This window comes from Papaver somniferum, unplaced genomic scaffold (assembly GCF_003573695.1).
Source record: "Papaver somniferum cultivar HN1 unplaced genomic scaffold, ASM357369v1 unplaced-scaffold_25, whole genome shotgun sequence".
Classification (NCBI taxonomy): domain Eukaryota; kingdom Viridiplantae; phylum Streptophyta; class Magnoliopsida; order Ranunculales; family Papaveraceae; genus Papaver; species Papaver somniferum.
This window is the reverse complement of record NW_020635485.1, coordinates 1,041,576-1,065,040: the sequence shown is the minus strand read 5'-3', so window position 1 is coordinate 1,065,040 and position 23,465 is coordinate 1,041,576. Positions and strand designations below refer to the sequence as shown.

The 23,465-nt window shown below is 36.7% G+C and overlaps 1 protein-coding gene across 1 annotated transcript; it reads left to right on the top strand.

Moving 5' to 3' along the window:
* The first annotated feature begins 11,239 nt into the window (after positions 1-11,239).
* On the top strand, positions 11,240-14,189 carry LOC113341177. Its single transcript, XM_026586159.1, has 5 exons — positions 11,240-11,564; positions 11,941-12,535; positions 12,633-12,920; positions 13,389-14,081; positions 14,183-14,189. The coding sequence occupies exons 1-5, from the start codon at positions 11,240-11,242 to the stop codon at positions 14,187-14,189; spliced, it is 1,908 nt and encodes a 635-aa protein (XP_026441944.1).
* The last annotated feature ends 9,276 nt before the right edge of the window (positions 14,190-23,465 follow it).

Below are 23,465 nucleotides of genomic sequence, written 5' to 3'. Positions count from 1 at the left end.
ACAATGTCTTGCTCACCATGGCACCAAGAGAGAGTTTCTTTCCAACAACTCTTACATCTTCTAGTGTTGAGAAACACCCAAGGAACTGTTTTTATAAGTCTATCAAAGAACTTCAAGAGAACCCAAAAAGATTTGTGTTTCTGATTTCTCGATTTCCAACTTATAAAAAACAGTTTTTGCAGGTAGTTTTTAGTACTGCGAAGGGAAATTCTTTTGATAAAAAGAGACGTCCTAGCTTCTTCATAAGAGAAGATAATACTACTATCTTGATAGGAAGCATAAGGAGTTGACCAATGAATTGATTCATGCTTTGAGGTGATACACTCAGAAGACTGATATTTAAACTCCTCTTGTAATTCGTTTAGTTTGTTACAACTAATTGGATTACGCAGAGGAGGAGCATTGCTCTCATTGATTAGTAAATCAATATCAACCTCAACATAAATATTATTCATCATAACTTGCTTTATCCTGTCAAGAGATTCTTGTTCTTTCTAGAGATATAAATCAACATCAGAAGATAAGCTTTCAAGTTTCTTTTCAAGACCTGAATACACTTCAAGGTATTTTAAACCTGGTGGAGGTTTAAATAGAATTTATTCTACAAATTTTATTAAATCAGTCATGGAAGAAGGTTCCAGAATCCCTGGATCTGGTGGTGCAATTATTAAGATAACATTTTTGTCCATATCAAATCGCTACAAACACAGACTTGTAAGGTCTTTAACGTGTTTGCCTGCTCTGATACCAATTGAAAAAGCGGGGGTACAACAACCACACCCAATATTTCGATTAGTAATCTGTATGGACTAACTCCAATATAATTTCAAGAGAATCAACTAGATTCAATCTTAATAAAGTATATCAAAGAGTTATATCTCTCTTTCTCGATTCAATACTTACTCAAGCAAATAGAATTCAGCGAATCTAATTGAATACAAGAGAAATCACTTGAACGGTACCAAAGACCAATGTTCAAGTATCAATCAATTTCAATCAACAACCAAAGGTTGGATTTCCCAATTGATTGATTCAAACAAACAACATGTAATATTTCAATTATAAAGATAAACAATATAATGCGGAAAAGAAATTACACAGACACCAGAAGTTTTGTTAACGAGGAAACCGCAAATGCAGAAAAACCCCGGGACCTAGTCCAAATTGAACACACACTGTATTAAGCCGCTACAAACACTAGCCTACTACAAACTAACTTCGGTATGGACTGTAGTTGAACCACAATCAATCTCACACTAATCCAAGGTACAGTTATGCTCCTACGTCTCTAATCCCAGCAGGATATTACGTACTTGATTCCCTTAGCTGATCTCACCCACAACTAAGAGTTGCTACGACCCAAAGTCGGAGACTTTAATAAACAAATCTGTATCACACAGAAAAGTCTACGGTAATAGATAAATCTGTCTCCCACAGAAATACCTATGAGTTTTGTTCCGTCATTTGATAAATCAAGGTGAACAGGAACCAATTGATATCCCGGACTTATATTCCCGAAGAACAGCCTAGTATTATCAATCACCTCACAATAATCTTAATCGACGCATCGAAAGAAGATATTGTGGAATCACAAACGATGAGACGAAGATGTTTGTAATTACTTTTATATCTTTCCTATTGGAGATATCAATCTCAAGAAAATCGTTACGATTGTACTCGATACGATAGAAACAACAAGATCAGATCACACAACTACACGAAAGTAGTATCGGTCTGGCTTCACAATCCCAATGAAGTCTTCAAGTCATTAACCTACAGGGTCTCGGTAGAAACCTAAGGTTAAAGGAGAATCGACTCTAGCTTATACAACTAGTATCACACAGGAGGTGTGGGGATTAGGTTTCCCAGTTGCTAGAGTTCTCCTTTATATAGTCTTTCGAATAAGGGTTTGCAATCAATGTTAGCTTAGTAACAAAGCATTCAATATTCACTGTTAGATGAAAACCTGATTAGATTCAAGCTAATATCTTTCAACCGTTAGATCGAAAACTTAGATTGTTACACACAAATGAAATGCACGTTTTAGGTTTGTGTATCCGTACCCAAACATGTACATATGTTGGTTCAACAGTAGTTAACCAAATGGTTAGCCAACAGTAGTTAACCAAATGGTCACCCATGTTCTTCTTCACCATAACTAGTTCAAATGACTCAAATGAACTAGTTAAAGAGTTGTTCAATTGATTAGATCTTATAGAAGTATACAAGACACAATCGAACCAAAAACGATTTGATTCACTCGAATCGATTCATGAACTTTATAGACACGGATTGCAAACTTTCATTCCTTAGTTAATATAAGTATAAGTTCACGAATAATCGTTTTTAGAATATAACCAACCTAAGTACGCGGACCAGGTACTCAGACTTAAGTACCCGGAATAAGTTTGTAAATAGTTCACAAACTCCAGCAGATTTTCTCGGGAAGAGAATCTCCGACAGTACGCGGTCTGAGTTCGCGGACTGGGTTCGCGGACTCTGATCCGGTTTCCTAAGCAGCAAAGTACACAGACTTTGGTTCAAGGAATAAGGACTTATACATGTATGTGTTACCACACAATGGTTATATCGAACATTGGTTATATAATGTAAACACTCATTTCAACCATTGAAACATTCTTAGAGGACGTTATATAGTTGTTATTCACAAACCATTTTTCGTCAAAGCCATTAACATAACATGACTTTTGTCACTAGGTAAAGATGAACTTGGCCAAAGCGAAAGCTTACCAACACATATTTCGAGAAATAGATAAGCGAGATAAACTCGGCTCGAAATAGCAAATGTGTATAATCAAAGTCTACATAGCAAAATGACTTTTGTCTCAAGATAGGAGATAGAGTAGATAGACTTTTGAGTGATAGATAAGTTCAAGTCTCCACATACCTTTTAGTCAATGAAGTTCCACCAGTTCCTTGAGTAGTTCTTCGTCTTGTATGATGATCGCCATGGAGTTCTTGTGCTCAACTATACTTTCTATCCTAGTCCGAGACTTAGCTATAGTAGACTAGAAATCAAGACTTATAGTTTTGATCACTAACATTGACAAACATGCTTGAGATGGCAACGCATGCGAGTTCGACCGAGCAGTGCTCTAACAATGTGCATGTATCTTCTTCTAATCAAGAGAATCCCACATCACACAGAAGGAAGAATTCTCCCGACAATAGTGTTAAGACTGTTCTGACTAATCACTCAGGTGATCTGAAAGCGTGTATCTTTTGTGATTCAAAAGGGTCGTGCAAACAAAAGAGGAATTCTAGGTTGAATGACAATTCTATTATTCGTCTTCAACACACCTTAGATTTAATTCTCAAAGGTGTAACAGACATTCGTATGCCTGAACCTATTTGTTTTATTACTCACCCTATGTACCCCACCAGGAAAGTCAGTTCAATGTGTTCCTCAAATGTTCAAACACATAACAGTCTTCCTAAGCCATATCGACGAAGAATAAATCATGGATATTCTTCAATTAAGAAAGGATATGTTGTTCATGATGTGAAAAAGGTATCAGAAGAAGGAAGCAATGGAAAAATTGGAGCCAACCTAAAAAGGATAATTGAAGGATATAAAGAAATTATCAACAGGCTGACAATTCCACCTGGCCAAAATTCTTCAGGTAAGAATCATCACTATGCGTCATACTTTGATGATAGTAAATTTTATGATAACTTTTCACTTCATAATGCTTTTCCTCCAAAGATCAGGAAAAAGAGGATTAACCATAAGCAACATTCATTTAATGAGCTCAAGGCTCATACTTGTACTAATTAATCACAAGGTTTAATTCTCACTCACAAAAATCCTGGTTGAGTAAGATATAATCATGTATAATTTATGGCAAAGTGTTTTCTGATTCTCTGGCTGTTTTCTTATCGCTTCTAGACGGATTATCTGTCACAAACATGTTTGCATAAGGTTTTTTTGGCAAAACCTTTGTTCTTTGTTCTTTTCTTCTTTTTTTTTGAATCAAAAGTGCCACTCTTGCTCTAAATATTGCTCTTCTGTAAGGATACAATGTTTTATTGAGCAACAATCTGTGAGTGTTCTCACATAGGTATACATCATCCTTGTATTGCATTAGAGTACTTATCTTTTCGAGTCGCGTATTAAAGGGTCAAGCTAGTGTTCGTACGGGTATCCTTGTTGCTTGTCACAAACCGACTTTGGAAACCCCAACTTCAGGGTTCTTATGAAACTGTTTAAATACCAAACCCATCTTTTGAAAAATATGCGTACTTCAGGCTACTTTTTGGTCAAGAATGGCATCACCTTCAGGAACTTGTTATTTTCCAAAAGGTTTTCTTGATAAGGGTTTTGGTCTCTCACTCGAGGAGAAGGAAAAAGGAACTCTTGAGGAAATTGATGACGCGTCTTCTCAATATCTTAATGTTTTGTCAGATTTTGAGGATGATGAAGAGATTACTAATGAAGTTGTTCAAAACTTTATTGATAAGTTTAATGATGCAAAGTTGTTACTTGTTAACACTCTAAAAGAGCTAGAACTGATTTGGTAAAGGTCAACACCGACCTTGCTATAATGAAGACATGACTTAAGGATCGTCTCGATATCGTGTCTGAAGCTTATGTCAACTCTGTCTGTCACAAGCTAGAAGATCTTGGAACCAGTGAAGCTTCCATACCGGAACTATAATTATTGCTTGTGGATACTCTTTGATTTTAGAGTTGTTTTTCTTTGATTTGATTATGTCTAGTAAACCTTCTTTTTATTTTTTTAGAAGAATAACTAGGGTTTGGAATAGCCATTATTGTGAGTACACATAGCTATGACCAACAATTTCAATCTTCAAGGTGTTTAGATTTATTTATTTAAACTCTAAGTTTTTTGGAAGATGATTTTTGCAATTTTAATCTTTATGATTTTATATATTGCAAATTGTTATGGGATATGTTGTTTACGTCCATGAACCTGTGACTGTCCCATATTTGTTCAAAAGTAATCTCTATTATGTCGGTATGAAAGTATTAATAGAAGATAGAATGAACTTTTGACAAACAAATGTTAAAAGCCTTTTATGTCATTATTTTGATGGAATAAAGGATAAAGCTTTTGTCTACAAGGATTAAGTCTATTACATGTCATTGTGCAAATAATGATGAATGAATCCTTGTCTATTCCGCAGTATTGGTCAATCTCCGATCCACATTTTTGTGCATATACTGTGTTGCTCCATAAGTTTTCTTATGTTTGAGCATGACCAATTTAATTGATCATTCTCTTAAGGTCAGTTTAGTTCACTAGTGGAAAATGGGTGTTTACCGACCCACATCAGAGACCCCCACTAACGGTAGTTGGGACGCTGACCCGTAAAAGCGGTCTCTGATATAATAAAAAAACGGAAAAATTCTGGGAGGTTAATTAGCGGTCTCTGAATAACAAAATTTATGTACCATTTTACCCTTCCGGGAGCTCCGATTGAGAGACCCCCGCCGTGAGCTGCAGTTCTGATAGTTTTGTTGGGCACGAAATTTGGCGCCACTTCCCACGGTCAAGATCTTTCTAACTATGAACGGCTAGATCTCAACTTTGTTTTTATCGATCATATATAAATCCCCTCTCATTTTTATCTCTCTTCACTTCTCCTTCCCTAACCTAGCCGCAGCAGAAAAACACAGCTGCAAGTCCAAGATTATCCAAAATCTACTCCACCATTAAGTTTATCTAATTAGCTAATAGAAAGTCGATTAACCTTCCACGTCTGTGAATTTAGTGCTTTTATGGTTTGATTTTCTAAACAAAATCAGGTACAGTAATTAGGGTTTGAAATTGAGTTTTGAAATTTTTGATTTTCTTTTAACTTGTTTTGCTATTTGTTTGATTATCTTCATTGGGTTCTAATTATTTATCGTTTTTTTGTTGATTTCAGTTTGATCTCTTAGTTAGGGTTGGAGTTTGTTCATCAGGTACATGTAGGTTTTAATTTTTGTATCTTCTTTTAATTGGAATAGATTTTTGGTTGATTATCTTCAGTGGGTTCTAATTATTTATCGTTTTTTTGTTGATTTCAGTTTGATCTCTGAGTTAGGGTTTGAGTTTGTTCATCGGCTACAGGTAGGCTTCAACTTGATTTTGATTTTTTTTTTAATTTCTTTTAATTGGAGTAGCTTTTTGATTTTGATCATATAATTTTTCAGTGGGTTTTAATTATTTATCATTTTTTCTGTTGATTTCAGTTTGATCTTGAACAACTTAAGTTGCAGGAAGATCTTCACAGGTATAATGAATTTGATCTCTCATCTATTATATTTTTGCAAGGATAAACTATGAATCACCCCGTCTATCCAAAGCCTGCCTAAAATGGTGTTGTATGGGGAACAACCACCAACCTGTACCTACATATATAAACCCTTCAAACCATTGAGCCTGACTTATATCTTCAATCCAAGTTGACTAAGATTTTGTGTTATGTTGTCCTGTATACATATATGTTTTCCTGTAATAGCTCATGTTAGTCGGATTTGTTTATTTAATCCAAGTTGACTAAGATTTTGTGTTATGTTTTCCTGTATACAGATATGAGAATTCATGTTGGAGGTACCAGCCGATTCCATTCTGCAAGTACTAGGTCTGCTAGTACTAGGTCGCCAAGTACTACTCCTACCTCAAATGAAGTTAACTGGCCGAGGGGTTTGCTCAGTTCACAAGGCTCTCCATCAACTGATGGTGCAAACACAGCTGCAAGTCCAAGTGTAGGGAGTCGACGTTTGTCTTTGTTACATGGTGACCATTCTCCAACCCAAGGTAATGGGAATCAACCCGAAGGACATGAATGGCATGAGGCTTTTCATCAGGCAGATGATGATCCTGGCGAAACCGAGGAAAGCATGAACGGTATAATATGCAACTCTGTTTTTCAGTTTCCTTTATGTGATATATATGTTATGTTATAAATTGACATTTAATTTGTTGTGTTTTCAGTAGATGATCAACTTCCATAAATCCCATTCAACTCCTTGGGCCAACTAATAGAAGATATTTCTAAGCCATATGCTTCCAGACTTGGGGTGATAGTCAGGAGTGTCGTCTCACCACATTATGAGGATTGGAGGATAGTCCCTCTGGAATATAAGGAAGAAATTTGGAGGAGCCTTAAGAATGAGTACAATGTACCTGAAATCATCAAGGCAAAGGCTTTAAGGATGGCAAATAAGTCATGGAAAAATAGAAAGACTAAACTAAGAAATTGGTGTGATAAGTTTGATACTATTGCTGCGAAAAAGCACAATCGACCAGTAGGTGTGAGGAGAGAGCATTGGGAAGCCTTTGTTGATATGTATGCTTCTCCCAAGGATAAGAAACTAAGGGAAATAGGGAAGGAATCAAGAAAGCAACTGAAAGTTCTGCATACTACTGGAAGGGATGGCATTGCTCGTCGGCGGCATGTGATGGAGCAACAAAGTCCAACCGGCAGTGTATCAAGATCTGCTGTATACTTGGCAACCCATGTTTACCAAGAAATCCCCCAAGAAGACCTTGATTTAATGGACCCAAATTGTTATGAAATAAAATGCAGAGAATATGTTGTAAGTCCTGTGATTTTTCTTTGTTGGTTTTTGATTGACTTAAATATATTTGTCTTTTGGTTTTATTTGAAATTTGTTTTCCACTTACATATCATCTGATTAACTTTCCAGGCAAAGATAAGGGAGTTGAACGAAATTGAGCAGTATAGAGAGGAAACCAATTTGGACAAAGATGCAGTCGCCACGGTGGGTGCATATGATTTTGTATTGCAGTTTGCAAAAAAAAAAACTTGTCAGTTGCTAGATAAATGATTTTTTTTTTAATTCCTCGTAGGTGCTTGGAATTGATAATAGAGGCTTTGTTCGAGGAATGGGAGGTGGGATATCAAAGACTGAACTGATTGCTTCCGCAGTTCCTAGGGAGAAATTACGTCAACAGGAGCTGAAGACTAGATCTGTCGAAGATCGTGTTCGTTCTCTTGAGAGACTAATGGCTGGTTTAAGCTCCAATCCTAGCACCAGCAATGCTAATGCTCAGGTAGAATTCTATAACTAGTTAATGATCAATTGCATAAGTTGCTTTTTGATTGATTGTTGTTTTCAAGAACGTTTGTTCAATACTGTTTTGTTATTTCATGTTTGATTAACCAATTAATAGTGAACTAAAATCTTATACTAGGTTTTCATAATTAGTCTGTGTTTCTCTTATGTCTTATAATTAGTCTGTGTTTCTCTGTGTTTCATAATTCCTCTGTTTGCACTGTTTTTATTATGTGCACCTGTAATTGTTATTGCCATAATGGATGTGTTTATGATCTGCAGGGAATGAATGGTGGTGGTGGTTATCAAACTAGAAGTCAGGGGGTAATTTTGAGAAATATGAGAAAGAGATGTGTTGCCTTGGGCCATATAGATAGGAGTAGGCCTATAGTAAATGATGAATTTCATTTGGTCCAAATTGATGAAGTTTGTGTAGAATCTGAGGCTCTCTGTGATGGCGATGGAACTTTTAAGGATGTTATCATAGGCCAAAAGATTTTGTGGCCGCAACACTCTGTTAGTCTAATTGCCACTGATGGTGTTGGGTTTTAATAAAGTTGGAGTTCTGGTTTTTTGTGGAGGTACCGACTTTTTGGGATTTGTTTTTGGGTATATATACATGGCTGGTATACATGTAAGTTTTTCGGATATGTATTTAGGTACTGGGTTAGTTTTTCGGATATATATTTAGGTACTGGTTTTATATATGTAACTATTTTGGGCAAGCTTAACTTTTAGATGTAACTATTTTGGGATTTCTTGCAAGTTTGTATGGTTTTGAGTCTCATCTCTTTTTTTTTTTGTTGTAAAGAAGAAGATACTCAAAACATGTAAAGAAGTGTCTTGCAACTTCTATATGAATATGTAGCTTCAGCATGTTTTGGATCCATGCCTTATCTAACGATATATATTATTATTAACTTTCATATTTTTTTACATCATTTCAGTTTCAGTATTGTTAATAACTTTTAACTTGTTGTCTATCCTCAAATTTCAATCCAGCAAGACCTATTTTTCTTTTCCAAAATGAAAATACTTGTTGATAATGCATACTTAACCAATATAATGAACTAATACCAAAATACTAGATCACTTGAATTATACTGAACTAAAATCTTCAAAAATATATAAACAAAAAATGAGCAAAACAAAGAAAAAAGCCAGATCAAAGTTCTTAAAAAGACAGAATTCATGACTGGAAAAGATAAAATCATTCTCACTTCAATTTCTGAGCTTATATCTTAACCCCAAATAAAATCTGACTCGTTTAGAGGCGATTCAGCCCATTCAGATGAGTCAGTTATCAATCTGACTCTTTCTACACCATAATTTCCTTATCCATCCGAGAATAAAAAAGAAAGAAAGGAAATATATTCTCTCTCTCGTAATCTAATTCAGATGAGTTGACCAGAAACTTATTCAGCAGAACCAACTCTTTCTACACCATGATTTGATTTCAGAACTCAGATCTCCAGCTCACCAATTTATTAGGGTAAGTACTGTTTTCTAAGTTCAAATTTGTTAGGGTTTAGCCTAATTGATTTCAGTTTCAGTTGGATATTGAATTTGTTTTTTCTTTTTTAAATTAGGTCAAAGTAAGTAGTGTACTTGTAATCAATGAGTGATGTTGTTTCTTTCATACTTTTGTATGTGGATTTTTGTAATTGCATCTGACTTTGGGTACCATTGATTTATGTGAGTAATACTGGTTTCATTTATATTGGTTCTTTTGTTTTTTGTTAATTGCTTGATTTGATGAGTTCTTTCCAGTTATGATTTGGATTTTGAATAAGATTTGAATGTTTACAGAATATGTTTGTTGAATTGCCTCAATGAGTTGGTTCTGATTTATATATGTATATCCTTTGTTTTTCAGATGTCTCAACATCTAACTACTCCAAATAAAGACTGGATGTTTGCACGCAAGGGTTCACCTCCATGGATTCAAGGTGTTCAATATTTCATCCAATTTGCAACAGAGAGTCTTGGTGAAGGTATCAAAGAATTTCGTTGTCCTTGCATGAAGTGTAAGAATTACAACAGTTTACCAAAATCTCTAGATGATGTACATGGGGATATTCTTGATTATGGGTTCGACAGGCAATACCGAACATGGATCCATCACGGAGAGCAACCTCGTGTGAATAATGTTCAAGCTCGTTCTTTACCTGCCAATAATGCTATGAATCATGGAGCTACTGCATCTTTTCCGAGGATATTTGACTTGTTCAATGAGACACTAGGACGTGTAGGTGGTATTGATAATCCTGAAGACCATCCGGGTACTGCTGTTGAAGACGGTACTGCTGTTGAAGATGGTACTGCTGTTGAAGCTGGTACTGCTGCTCAAGATAAGTCTAATGTGAATTGCAGGAAGAGGTTGGAGGATGCAGTGCAACCCTTATTTCCAGGTTGTGATGCTGATCATATAAAACTATCAGCTTGCTTAGTATGCAAGCAAGGTATCAATGTTCTGATGTTTTCATGACTGAATTATTTGGATATTTGAAAATTATTTTACCAGATGGGAACACATTGCCATCTAATTGTCGTAAATCAAAGGACATGATTAACCCATTTCAGTTGTCGGTCCATATCATCTATGCTTGCATTAATGATTGTATTCTCTATCGCAAGGACTATGCTAATGAAGAGAAGTGTCCTAAATGTGGTGAAAGTAGATGGAAGAAACCACCCGAAGGGAGTAATCCATCAACTAAAAAGGTTCCAGTGAAGAGACTGAGGTATTTTCCAGTTACAGAAAGGTTGCAGCGTATGTATGGTACAACATGGATAGCTGAGCTGATGACATGGTATGCTAAGGTTGAAGAAAGTGCTACACATATGAGACATCCGGTGGATTCGTCACAATGGAAGTCAATAGACATGAAGTGGCATGAGTTTGCTGAAGAGAAACGAAACGTACGTCTGGGACTAGCAACTGATGGTTTTAACTCTTTTGGAATGATGACCTCGCATAGTACTTGGCCTGTTATGCTTACTTGTTATAACCTTCCGCCATCTGAATGCACGTCAAAGGATTTTACGATGTTAACATTGCTGATTCCTGGTCCACTTGGTCCTAACCACAACATAGATGTTTATTTGTAGCCCTTGATCGACGAGTTAATTGATTTATGGACAGTCGGTAAAGTAACGTACGATGCGCATACAAAGACTTCCTTTACAATGAAATCAATGTTATTGTGGTGCATACACGACTTTCCCTCATATGCTCATGTTTCTGTTTTGAGAACTTCTGGAAGATTTGGTTGTCCTGTGTGTAGAGAAAATACAGAGGCGTTCAGGCTAAAATGGGGTTCTAAGTATGCTTATATGGGTCATAGAAGGTTTCTAAGAGATAGGTTTCACCCTTATAGACTGAAAACATCTGAGTTCAACGGATTTGAGGAGACAAGGGGTGCACCAAGACGTTTGAGTGGTGCCGAATTATTCGACAAGACAGCAACCGCAGATAAAGAGTTTGGGAAGCTGGTCAAGCGGCCGGTCGTACGTGAGTCTCCTTGGTCGAAGAGATCGATCTTTTTTTGTCTACCATATTGGAAGGTAACCTCCTTTATAACTTTATGTCATCTCATCTCATCAGTTACTTGTTATATATATATATATATAATATTTTGATCTCCATAGCTTTACTTGTTATATTTGTTTTGCTCGGCATAATTTTACTTGTTAGAAGCTTTATATCTACCAGCATGCATCCATGAATCCATTTCTCAGAAACAGGCCTCATCATAGTTATAGTTATGTTTGTGCTGAAACAGTTACTTAAATTCAATTCAATATGTGTTGTTTGAAATTCCTTTCTAACTTAATATCATCTCATTAGTTTATGCAAATCCGGCACAATGTGGATGTCATGCATGTAGAAAAGAATCTTACGGAGAATTTGTTTGGAACTTTTATGAGCCATAAGGATAAGAACAAGGATGGGAAACTGGCGCGTAAAGATTTAAAACTGCTAAACTTAAATCCTTGCTTGTGGTTGACGGAAGAGAATGGAAAAGTAGAGATGCCTCATGCACCTTATTCTTTGTCTAAGGAAGAAAGGGAAGTCATATGTAAATCTCTTAGCACACTTAAAGTTCCAATTGGTTACAGTGCGAATTGGAAACGGAAAGTATGCTTGAAAGACTTCCAATTGAAGGGTTTGAAGTCTCACGATTATCATATTCTGATGCAGGGGTTAATGCCTATTTTTATGATGCATTGTTTCAAAGAACATAAGCCTTTGCGTGAGGCAGTTCGACACTTATCGTTGTTTTTCAAAGTACTAACTTCCAAGGTTATTGATCGTGCTGAGCTTCGTATAATGCACAAACGTGTGGTGGAGTCACTATGTGTGTTTGAAATGTATTTCCCGCCTGCTTTTTTTGTTAGTATGACTCATGTTGTCGTACACTTGGCAGAAGAGGCACATCAATTGGGGCCTGTTCAGTTTAGGTGGATGTACCCTTACGAGAGGTATAAACAATTCTTTAGTTACTTATGATCCCTTTAGTTTATTCTTTTTTGAACTTAGCGAAACTTACATATCTTTGTTTACTAACTACATGTGCAGGATGATGAGGTACTACAAAGTACTTGGTCGCAACAAAAATTATGTAGAAGGCTCTATTACAAAACAGTATGAGATTAATGAAGGAGCGCGCCATTGCGTCGAGATACTTCCTGAAAAGAGGCGAAAGTCTCTTAAGTGTCGTGGAAAGATATCAATGCCCAGTGATGTTTATGAAGGTCCATACCCACCTAATTCACAAGGAAAGCCACATTCATTGACCAACGTAGAGCATGAACAAGTTCGTTTGTGGATATTGAGACATTCAGATGAAAATACTGAATGGGAAGAGTAAGTAAAGCCTACGTTGATTTCTTTTTAGATCATTTCATCACACTATGCATTGGATTTTAAGTTCAAAGACATGAATGTACGATCAGTGATAGATCTTAGTTTATTACTTTATCACATCTAATGAACTTATACCAGCAGTTAACTACCCACATGCTACAACTGAAAGTGTCTTAAACTAGCAGTTCCATTTTGTTTATAGCTGTAAAATCAGTTTATACTCTAATGAGGTTCACTCGTCAAGCTTTAGCATACTGTTTTATTTTTAACTGTGCAGTTGAAACATTTTAGTTATCATGACATGAGTTTAAGCTAAAATCTAAGTTGATTTTTGTTACAATATGACATCTTCTAAAATCTGTGTGTGCTCACTCGAAACGAGGTTAAGGGAGTAGTACTACTTGATTATGTTTCCTGATTTGTAAGTTAATGCTTATATCACTTGTCACTTTCTGTATTGTTTGACAGGAAGTACGAGATATATGTTCGTAATTTGAACAAAACTCGTACGGGAAGGATAAAACCTACAGACTACATTGAATGGCTACAGAAACAACTTGAAGGCACTCCTATGACAGATTTTCGTAGGCTGGCAATTGGTGCTACCTTCGCTACAATTTCGTATAACTCATATTTTGTTAATGGCTATCTTTTTTACACAGCCGATGCCGAAAAAAATTTAACTACACAAAATAGTGGAGTCACCATGGATGCTTGCACCAGCTTCAGAGAAAGTTCCAGAGATACTAACTTGGTCGATGACGATACTACGTACTACGGTATTCTACAACACATACTTGAACTGGATTATGGAGTTTTCTCAGAAATTGTTTTTTACTGTGATTGGGTGCGAGTCGAAGACAAAGTACATGTATCCTATGTGGATCCGGATACAAAGTTAAGGTTTGTCAACTTCAAAAAGTTTATGAGAAGCTCAAAAGAAGTCGACGAGCCATTCATCCATGCTTCTCAAGCTAGACAAGTTTTTTACTGCAAAGATGTGACAAGGGAGCACTGGAATTTGGTTTTGGAATCTCCAATAAGATCAGACCCCAATAAGAATGCTTTGGAAGATCCATTTGTCTTCACTGCAAATGCAAATGAAGCTCCATCAATTTTTACAGTTGTTGGAGAAGATGAGTTTGGAATGAAGAAGCTCAGGTAAGGTTTCATATGTCTCTTCCTAGTACATTCCATATTTGTTATGTTAGCTCTTTTATTTTCTTTTTAATTTCATTTTGTATAATTGGTTATCTTTCCAGGGGGTGAGAAACAGGGATACACGTGAATGAACTTGCACGAGACCTTATAATTCCATTGGTGGAAATCATGTAGATCCCCTTGCCCACATGTGAGTTGACAACATACCCTGAACCTCCTTTGTGATTTGATTTTGGTACTTATTTGGGTCAGATAGCATGCCGAATCTTGGGTTATATTCTGCACCTGTTATATTCCACTATATATATATATATATATATATATATAACTTGTTGGTTGTTGATACGAGCTTGAACATTATTCCACTGTGAATTAGTATTTGCATACCAAAAGCATTCCACAAAAGTAATTCCCTTATAGTGATTTTCTTTTCCTGAATTCCCTGCTTTCTTCATTTATGTTTTCACTCTTGTTGCATGATTGTATACCTGCTACTGATGAGCCAACTGTTGTTTACATGACCTAGATCTAGGTTTAATCTCTCAAATTACCTCACATGTGCTTCCAACATTAAAAGAAAGAATACAGAGATTGTTGATTTAAGGAGCTTCGTCATTGCAAGGTTTTTTGTTGAATTTGGACTAGGTTGGGATTTTTGTTTTTGTTAAACCTGTACCAGGTTAAGATTCTTTTTAATTGGTTGGTGTCAATTGAGATGCTAGACGCGTTTTAAATTCAAGTCATAGGTACTACCATGTAACGTTTTACTACTTAGAGATGTGTCCCCCATTACCGTGCGATTCTTTAACTTGGTGTGTTACTTGAATGTAGATGCCTCTTAATACAGTTGGAAAAGTGTCTAGCACTGATGATACTCATTACTCGAGTTTAAAACTCATTGGTACTTCAGTGAATATTGAATCGTCAAAAATCAAATGAACTAAAAAATGGTCTTGTTAAATTTAGGTCGCATGAGTATCTTATGCACTGATAAAGCTTGTAGATGAGTTTGCAGCATGCCTTTGAGCACTTTTCTTTCAGCAATGCTGGTTGTCTTGCCTTAAGCTTGCCGTCTAGGATTTATTCATCTATATACCACTATGTGACCGTGTATTTTGAACTGAACGAAGTCATGGTGCTGTTGTTGATTTTCTTTGCAGGAACGACGTTCTTTGTCGTATGTGAACCAGGGACACATCACATGGATGCTCTACTTGATATCATTTACGAAGTATTGGATAAGTTTATCGTCATCTGAGGAGCTTATCGTTTTGTTGTTTAACATGTTGCTTTTAGCTTATTTTTTATTAGTTTGAACTTACTTACTAGCTAGCTAGCTTGGACATGTATTGTCTTGAACCAGAATTTCATCTTTTTTGTGTAATTTTAAACTCAATGGATAATATGAATGTATGTGGAATTCTCAAGTTTTTGAGTTTAAATTTGAATTTTAGTTTGGGTTTAATTTGAGTTCCATTTGACTTGACTTTTCCTTGAGTTCCATTTGACTTGACTTTGATTTGAGTTCCATTTGACTTGACTTGACTTTGATGCAGTCAGATTATTCAGATTCAGCCATTCAGATTCAACAAATCTGAATCTATATATTTTTTTTATTATAATTTAAATCTGAGACTCACGGCTGTAGGTCTGCACCTTGTTACCCTTAAAATCAGTCGTTATTGTGAGACCCACGGTTAGGCGTTGTACTAAACAGAGACGCTTTATCAGAGACCCCAACAGAGACTGTTGAAAATTGTTGCATAACTCGTATATATGACTTTTCCTGACGGTCGCGGAACTTCTGTTTTCCACTAGTGGTTGTTTCTCCGTAAGTTCTCTTATGACGAGCATGACCAATTGGATTGATCACTTTCTTGTGGTTAATTTAGTTGTGTAATTCCAATTCAATTAATCATGGGTTTTCTTGTGGTTAATTTAGTTGTGCATTTCGATTGGATTAATCATGGATTCTCTTGTGGTTAATTCAATTGAATACTTTGGATTCAAATTCATGTTTTCATGTGATTTGGTTATGTCCAAAGAAATCCTTATTTTCTTGTGACAGTAAGGTCTCCTTTGTTGTTCTTTCGGGAATGACATTTTATGGGGAGAGTTCTTTTTGAACTTGTGATTAATTGCCAAATATTGGTGGGGAGTGCGCCTGTGGAATATTAAAGGGGTTATCTTGTATCTTTATAAACTCCTTGAATGCATTTAGCTTCGGCTTTATGATGGATGGTATTCTCTTTTGGTCATGAAGTATCTCTATGAAAGTTTCATGAGGATACCACTAGTTTTCGTACCTTTGCCAATTTATATTGACAAAAATGGGGAGAATTAATGTGTAGTGTGATACTACAAATACAAATGGTTTACGGATCATTATGTAAGGGGGAATGGTTTTCATCTTGAGATGAAGTATTGACTAAGGGGGAGTGATACATATCACCATAGTGTTATTGTCAAAGTTGTGATACAATTTAACTTTGATGATGTGTAATAATACTATGACACCGTATAACAATGATTGAGAGCATTTGTTTTCTCATTGTTATCGCTACGGATCTTCAACTAACGATGGTGCTAAACTTACAACCTTTGGAATCATTGGAGTACTTGGAAGTGACGAGGATTTCGATTCATGTTGAAGATGCCAAGGAGATCAAGCATTTGGATGAGAAGCTACAATTTTTATTTATTTTGTAATCCATATGTATTGATAGTTTTGTCACTAAAATTGACAAAGGGGAGATTGTTAGAGCACTGCTCGGTCAAACTCGCATGCGTTGCTATCTCAAGCATGTTTGTCAATGTTAGTGATCAAAACTATAAGTATTGATTTCTAGCCTATTTATAGATGTCTCGGACTAGGACATAGTTTGCGTAGTTGAGCTTAGACTTCACGGCATTTATCACTTGAAGACGAAGAACTACTAAGGAGAGCTTGTGGAACTTCATCGACAAAAGGTATGTGGAGACTTAAACTCATCTATCACTTGGAAAGTCTATTTCTACTTTGTCTCCTATATTAATACATAAGTCGTATTACGATATAGTTTTCTATATACACATTTGAGATTTCGAGCTGAGTATATCTCGCCTACATATTTCTCGAAATATGTGTTGGTAAGCTTTCGATTCGACCAACTTCATCTTATATCATGAGAAAATTGCTGAGTAACATCTTACATGTTTTGTGTGATACAATCATTTGGTATAAGACTTGGAATATTTCGATAATGATTATTTAAATATCTTGAAAATTGCTTTGATGCTAATAGTGTGTAAAAATGGCTATTGTCATTATAGAATAATGTTTCAATAATTGAAATAAAGAGTTTAGAATCGTGTAACCTTCTTTGTATATAAGCATAGAGTGTGTTCGCACATTTGTGTATAATTCCAAAACCTGGAACCTAAAGTTTGTATACTTGTGTGTATACAAAATGGTTGAAGGAGACTGGATAAGTATGCGTACCCGTACGCATACTGGCGGAAGTTTACGTCCGTGAATTTTTGTTGATGTTGGAATTTCAAAACCAACTCATTCAGTCACTTAAGTATGCGTACTGGAAGAAAGTTCACGTCCGTGAATTTCTGCTGAGTATTGAAAAACCGGTTACTTAAGTACGCGTACTTAAGTGGTTACTTTCTAAAATCGGTAGTGTACATGAACTTAAACATTTATTAATAAGGAATGCAATCTTTGCAAACCGTGGCTATAATGTTCATGTATTGATTCGAGTGAATCAAACTGATTTTGCTTCAATTGTATTCTTGTATAAATCTATGAGAATATAGCAATTGAACAACTCTTTAACTAGTTTCGTTTGAGTCATTTGAACTAGTTATGGTTAAGATGAATAAGGTTGATATGAGAGTAATCATATGGCTAACCTCGGTTAACTATTTGTGAACCAACATGGTGTACACGTTTGGGCACGGTTACATAAACCTAAATGAGAGTACATTTCATTTGTGTGTAACAAGCTAAGTTCGATCTAACGGTTGAAAGATATTAGCTTGGTTGAATCAGGTTTTTTATCTAACGGTGAATATTGAATGTTTTGTTACCAAAGTAACTTGGATTGCAAACTCTGATTTGAAAAACTATATAAAGGAGAACTCTAGCAACTGGGAAACCTATTCCCCACACCTCATGTGTGTTACTAGTTGCATAACTAGAGTCGATTCTCCTTTAACCTTAGGTTTCTTCTCGAGACCCTGTAGGTTAACTACTTGAAGACTTCATTGGGATTGTGAAACCAGACCCAACTATTCTCTTTGTAGTTGCGTGATCTGATCTTGTTGTTTCTATCGTGATTGAGTGCAATTGTAAAATTGGCTTGGGATTTATATCTCCGATAGGCAAGATAGAAAAGTAGTCACAAACACCTTCGTCTCATCGTTTGTGATTCCGCAATAACTTGTTTCACTAGTCGATTAAGTTTATTGTGAGGTGATTGACAATACTAGGATGTTCTTCGGGAATATAAGTCCAGTTTATCAATTGGTTCTTGTTCACCTTGATTTATCAAAAGACGGAACAAAAACTCTTGGGTATTTCTGTGGGAGACAGATTTATTCAATCCTATAGACTTTTATGTGTGATACAAATTTGTTTATCAAGTTTTCGACTTTGGGTCGTAGCAAATCTTAGTTGTGGGTGGGATCAGCTAAGGGGATCAAGTGCGTAGTATCCTGCTGGGATCAGAGACGTAAGGAGCGCAAATGTACCTTGAATCAGTGTGAGATTGATTAGGGTTCAACTACAGTCCAGTCCGAAGTTAATTGGTAGTAGGCTAGTGTCTGTAGCGGCTTAATACAATGTGGTGTTCAAGATGGATAGGTCCCGGGGTTATTCTGCATTTGCGGTTTCCTCGTTAACAAAATTCTGGTGTCTGTGTTATTTCTTTTCCGCATTATATTTTGTTATATAATTGAAATATCACAAGTTGTGCGTTAAGATCAATCAATTATAATATCCAACCTTTGGTTGTTGATTTACATTGATTGACACTTGAACATTGGTCTTTGGTACCGTTCAACTAATTCCTCTTATATTCAATCGGGCTCGCAGATTTCTATTTGCTGATTGCGGATTGAATTAAGAGTTAGAGATATTAAACTCTTTGATATACTTTATTCTAGATTGAGTCTGACTGTCTAGTTGATTCTCTAGAAAGTGTATTGGAGAGTCCTCTCAGATTGCCAAACGAATTGTTGGGTGTGGTTGTTAGACCCTCGAATTTTCAATGGCTCTTTGGCACCTAAAGGGGAAGGTTCCCAAGAGCGATATTTCCAAGCATCTGGACGTGGCTAAAGATTTTGTACCATTTCCTTACCAAGATGGTCGATCGGGTCTAGCACATTATGACTTTACTGCGCTTTTGATACGGAGTTGGACTCGTCTAAGCTTTTGTCAGAGGCAGATTTTGATTCGGTAATGGCTGTGTTACCTGGTTATGTTCCTGGTTTCTACGCCGGCAAGTTTATTGCCATGTCTTATAACTCAGATCGTGCATCTCGGCAAGTTAGGTTTGACCAAGGGGTTCTCGTAGATTTCCCCATGGGGAAGCTCTGATATCAGGGATAGTATCGCTAGTTTTGATTGGTTTGTCTTCAAGGGGACAGAGCGTTTTTCTGATCGAGGAATCAATTTTTCATTCAAACAACCTATCCCTGAGCGCTCTTTGGAGGTTACTGAGAGGGGTCACGAGTATTATGACTTCATACGTCGTCGGTCTTTGAATTTCCTTTTGCGCGAATAGTCTCCTTCCCACAACCTATCTGTTCAAGACCTTCAGGCGCTTCATGCATCCGGCCGGATTAAAATTTCGTTCCCACAGAGAGGCTTTTGTTGTTATCAATTTTCAGTTTCTTAGTAACCAAAGGGGGGTCACCGGTCAACGGGTCAAATCGGTCAGGTCAACGAGTCAGAACGATTCAGAGCGGGTCAAGGTCAGACTGAGTCAGAGGCTGAGTGAGCTGATTCATCTGAGTAGACTTTAGCCAAGGCTATTGCACAGGCCTGAACTGCTGATGCACAATGATCGTGCATCACAGCTCCTTCTGCTCAACCATCTGTGGTGCACAATGATTGTGCATCACTGCCAGGTTGCCAGCCATGTTGTGATGCACAATGATTGTGCATCACTGCCAGCTTCAGTTTTCTTCACTTCTTTCATTCACTGCAATTCTGTCCATGCCTTCACTGCAACAGCATCAACACTTGAAACAATTCCCAGTTCAGCTCAACTGCAGCAGCTCATCACTGCACATGCACTCCATTTCAGTCACATTCATCTACACTGCTCCCTGTAAACTAATTGCGATTCGATGCCACCACCTGCAAGTCAGGTCCAGCCAATTCTTGCAATTATGCATCTCCATTTTCATGAAGCTCTCAACACATACACCTGTAATATAGTTCATAACTGCAACATTAACACCAACAATTCCACCTGCAGTATCATTCATATTCAATACCACCAGCAACTTGAACTGCATCTCCAATCTTTCCTTGTACACTGTTTCTTTCTCAGCTCAAAGTCGTACCAACATCAGTACCCATTCCCTGCATCATTTCAGATTCAAGAACTGTACCCAATTTCATTTCATAATTAAACTGCAACAAACTTTGGCTTCCTCCATGCATCTAACCCTTTCCATTCTGCCCCTGAAATCCAGCTAACTCACTGCACTTCCTAATGCCTCACAACACTAGTCTGCAGCTGCATAATCACCCATCACTGCCTGCTTCAATTTTCAGCAGCAAAAATTTCTTCTCATCTCCAAACTGCTCAACACCGCACTTGCATCTTCACCACATTCAACCATTCTCTGGCTCAGTGTTGTATTCAGACTGCAAGCAACACCTCAACTCATGTCTTCTTGCCGCATCCAGAAGCAACTCAAACCCATCTCCATTCTGTAGCTCTCCATTTCCCTGATTTTCTCATCCATTACATGCACTACAACTGCACAGATCTCTTCCATGAGCTCTTCAGTAATCCCAGCTCAAGAACTGCACCTGTATCTTCATTTTCATTGAATCCGAACCAAACCCTAACTCCAATTCCATCCAGCTGCAATTTCTAGGCTCTTGCTTCACAGAATCACCATCATTTGCAAACCACAAACCCTAATATCCTCTGCTCATCCTTGTACTAGAATTCTCATCTCTTGATTGAATCAACCAAACCCTTCTTAAAACAATCCACGACCTAAATTACCAGCACAACCATCTTCCACCTTCTTGGACTCCATCGAACCCTTGAAACTCATCGGTGTCTTCCACCTGATTCATTCCAACAAACATCGACCAAACCCTAACTGAATCTCCATCATCTTCTCTCAACAAATCAACAGCCACAGCAGATCGATCTCACGGCAATTTCCTTCTATGAGTTTCATGGCTGCTGTTCTTTCTCAATTTCTCTCAATCTCTCGGACAGCAGAACGAGATTTGGGGAAGAACTGAAAATGAGAAACTGATTTATCATTGGGGTTAGTCCTGGAGTGGTTTCTGGGGAGTTGAGTGCATTTTAAAACTCAAGAATTTTGAGAGAGTTTGAGAGAGTTTGAGAGTTTGAGAGAGTTTGGTGTTTTTGAGTTCAGGGAGTGTAGGGAGTTTGAGAGAGTTTATTAGAGGGAGTTTGGGGGAGTTTGAGAGAGTTCAATCCTAACTCATTCTCTTTTAAGAAACAATAAACCCTCATTTGCAAATAACATTGATCTTTAATCAAAAGAAAAAAAATAAATGAAAATGATCATATCTCTGTATCAATAGTATGTTATTTTGTGCAACGAGATAATTTTTTTCCCCTTCAATTTAACGGTCTCCATACAATTCTAACTCCCTTTATTTATTTCTGAAATTAGGGTTCTTATTTGGGGTGGTTAAGGGAGTAGTGGTTGGTTATAGGTGGTGATGGTAGTGGTGAGAAAATAGTTTTGACGGTGGTTGCAGAAGTGGTAATGTAATTCAACTCAGGGAAGCGCTAATTGTGAAGACTTCTACATTTTTTTTTTGCTGGTGCATCTTACGGGATATGTAGATCTAAACAAATCTATATATCCACACGTTTTCATGGACTCTAGATTACTATCATAATATTTTCATAGAAATGTTTCACCGTATCATAATGGCCATCATCTGATAATCATTTCATCATGTTGGGAACAACATTTTTGTTGCTGAGATTTGAGAAATCCGTATGATTTGAAAAAAAAAAAAGATTTTGAACCAAATTTGGTTGTGAGACCAAAATACACTAAAATCTCTACTCTTTTGAGAGATTTGTTGTGAGACCAAAATACACTAAAAACTCCTTCAAACTCCCCAAAGAAACCAACTCCCTAATATTGTAGGGTTTTATGACTAACAGGGAGTTCAAGAGCTTTTTTTAAACTCCCCAGCGACTAACAGATGTTTTCTAGGGAGTTTAGGAGACTCCTCTAAACTCCCCCACGACTAACGGGGACTTGGAGAGACTCCCTCATAACTAACAGGAGAAAACCCAAATACATTAAAATCTCTCGAACTCTCCCACAACTAACTCCCTGTTAGGTAAAAAGGGATGGGACGGCTATTTGCACCCATAGTGGTTGGATACAGCCGCCCAATAGTAACCCCTTAACTTAAGCTAGTTTGTGTTTAATACTCCCCCAAATAGAGTTGCCTCTTAACTTTGACTAGCTCCAGATAGTGTTTGCCTATGAAATGACAATTTTGTCCTTCTTTCGCTCGTAACCTTAGCTTGGTCCAACTGCCACTCACATATGAATTGACGGTTCTGCCCTTATGCTCCAAAAGAGTGTTTTCTTCCTTCTTTTGCTCCAAATGAGTTCATTGCACCTAATAACTCATAAGCAAACATAAGATACGTATTCCACAAGAAAAATAGCAAATAAAAGCATAAACATTGATATAAAATTAGGTGTTTTACAACACCTATCGAATGGCCAAAGCAAGAATAATTTGCAATGGTGAATTTTATAAAACTTTCGGAAGTATCCGACTTCTATAGTTTTTTTCTTCAAAACTTGCAATTTACGGCTAGAATATGTAAAAACAGCTTCATTTTGGTTAGAAAAGGATGTCTTTCACATGATGTTAACTGTGTAAAGCAAACTATTTTCATTTGAATGCAAAGTTTTAACATTTCTGGTGTTTAATAAGGTAATCTAATACTTTTTTGCTTTGCGAAGTAACAAGGAGGAAAGTTACAAAAAAAAAATAAAAAAAAAATAGAAGGAATATGATGGGTGTGTCGTGTATCAACCAAAACAGAAGAGGGAAGCTAAAGCAGTTTGTTATCTACGGGACTTAAAAATCCTGAGGTTACTAAAAATACGAAATGATATTCACAGCTGACA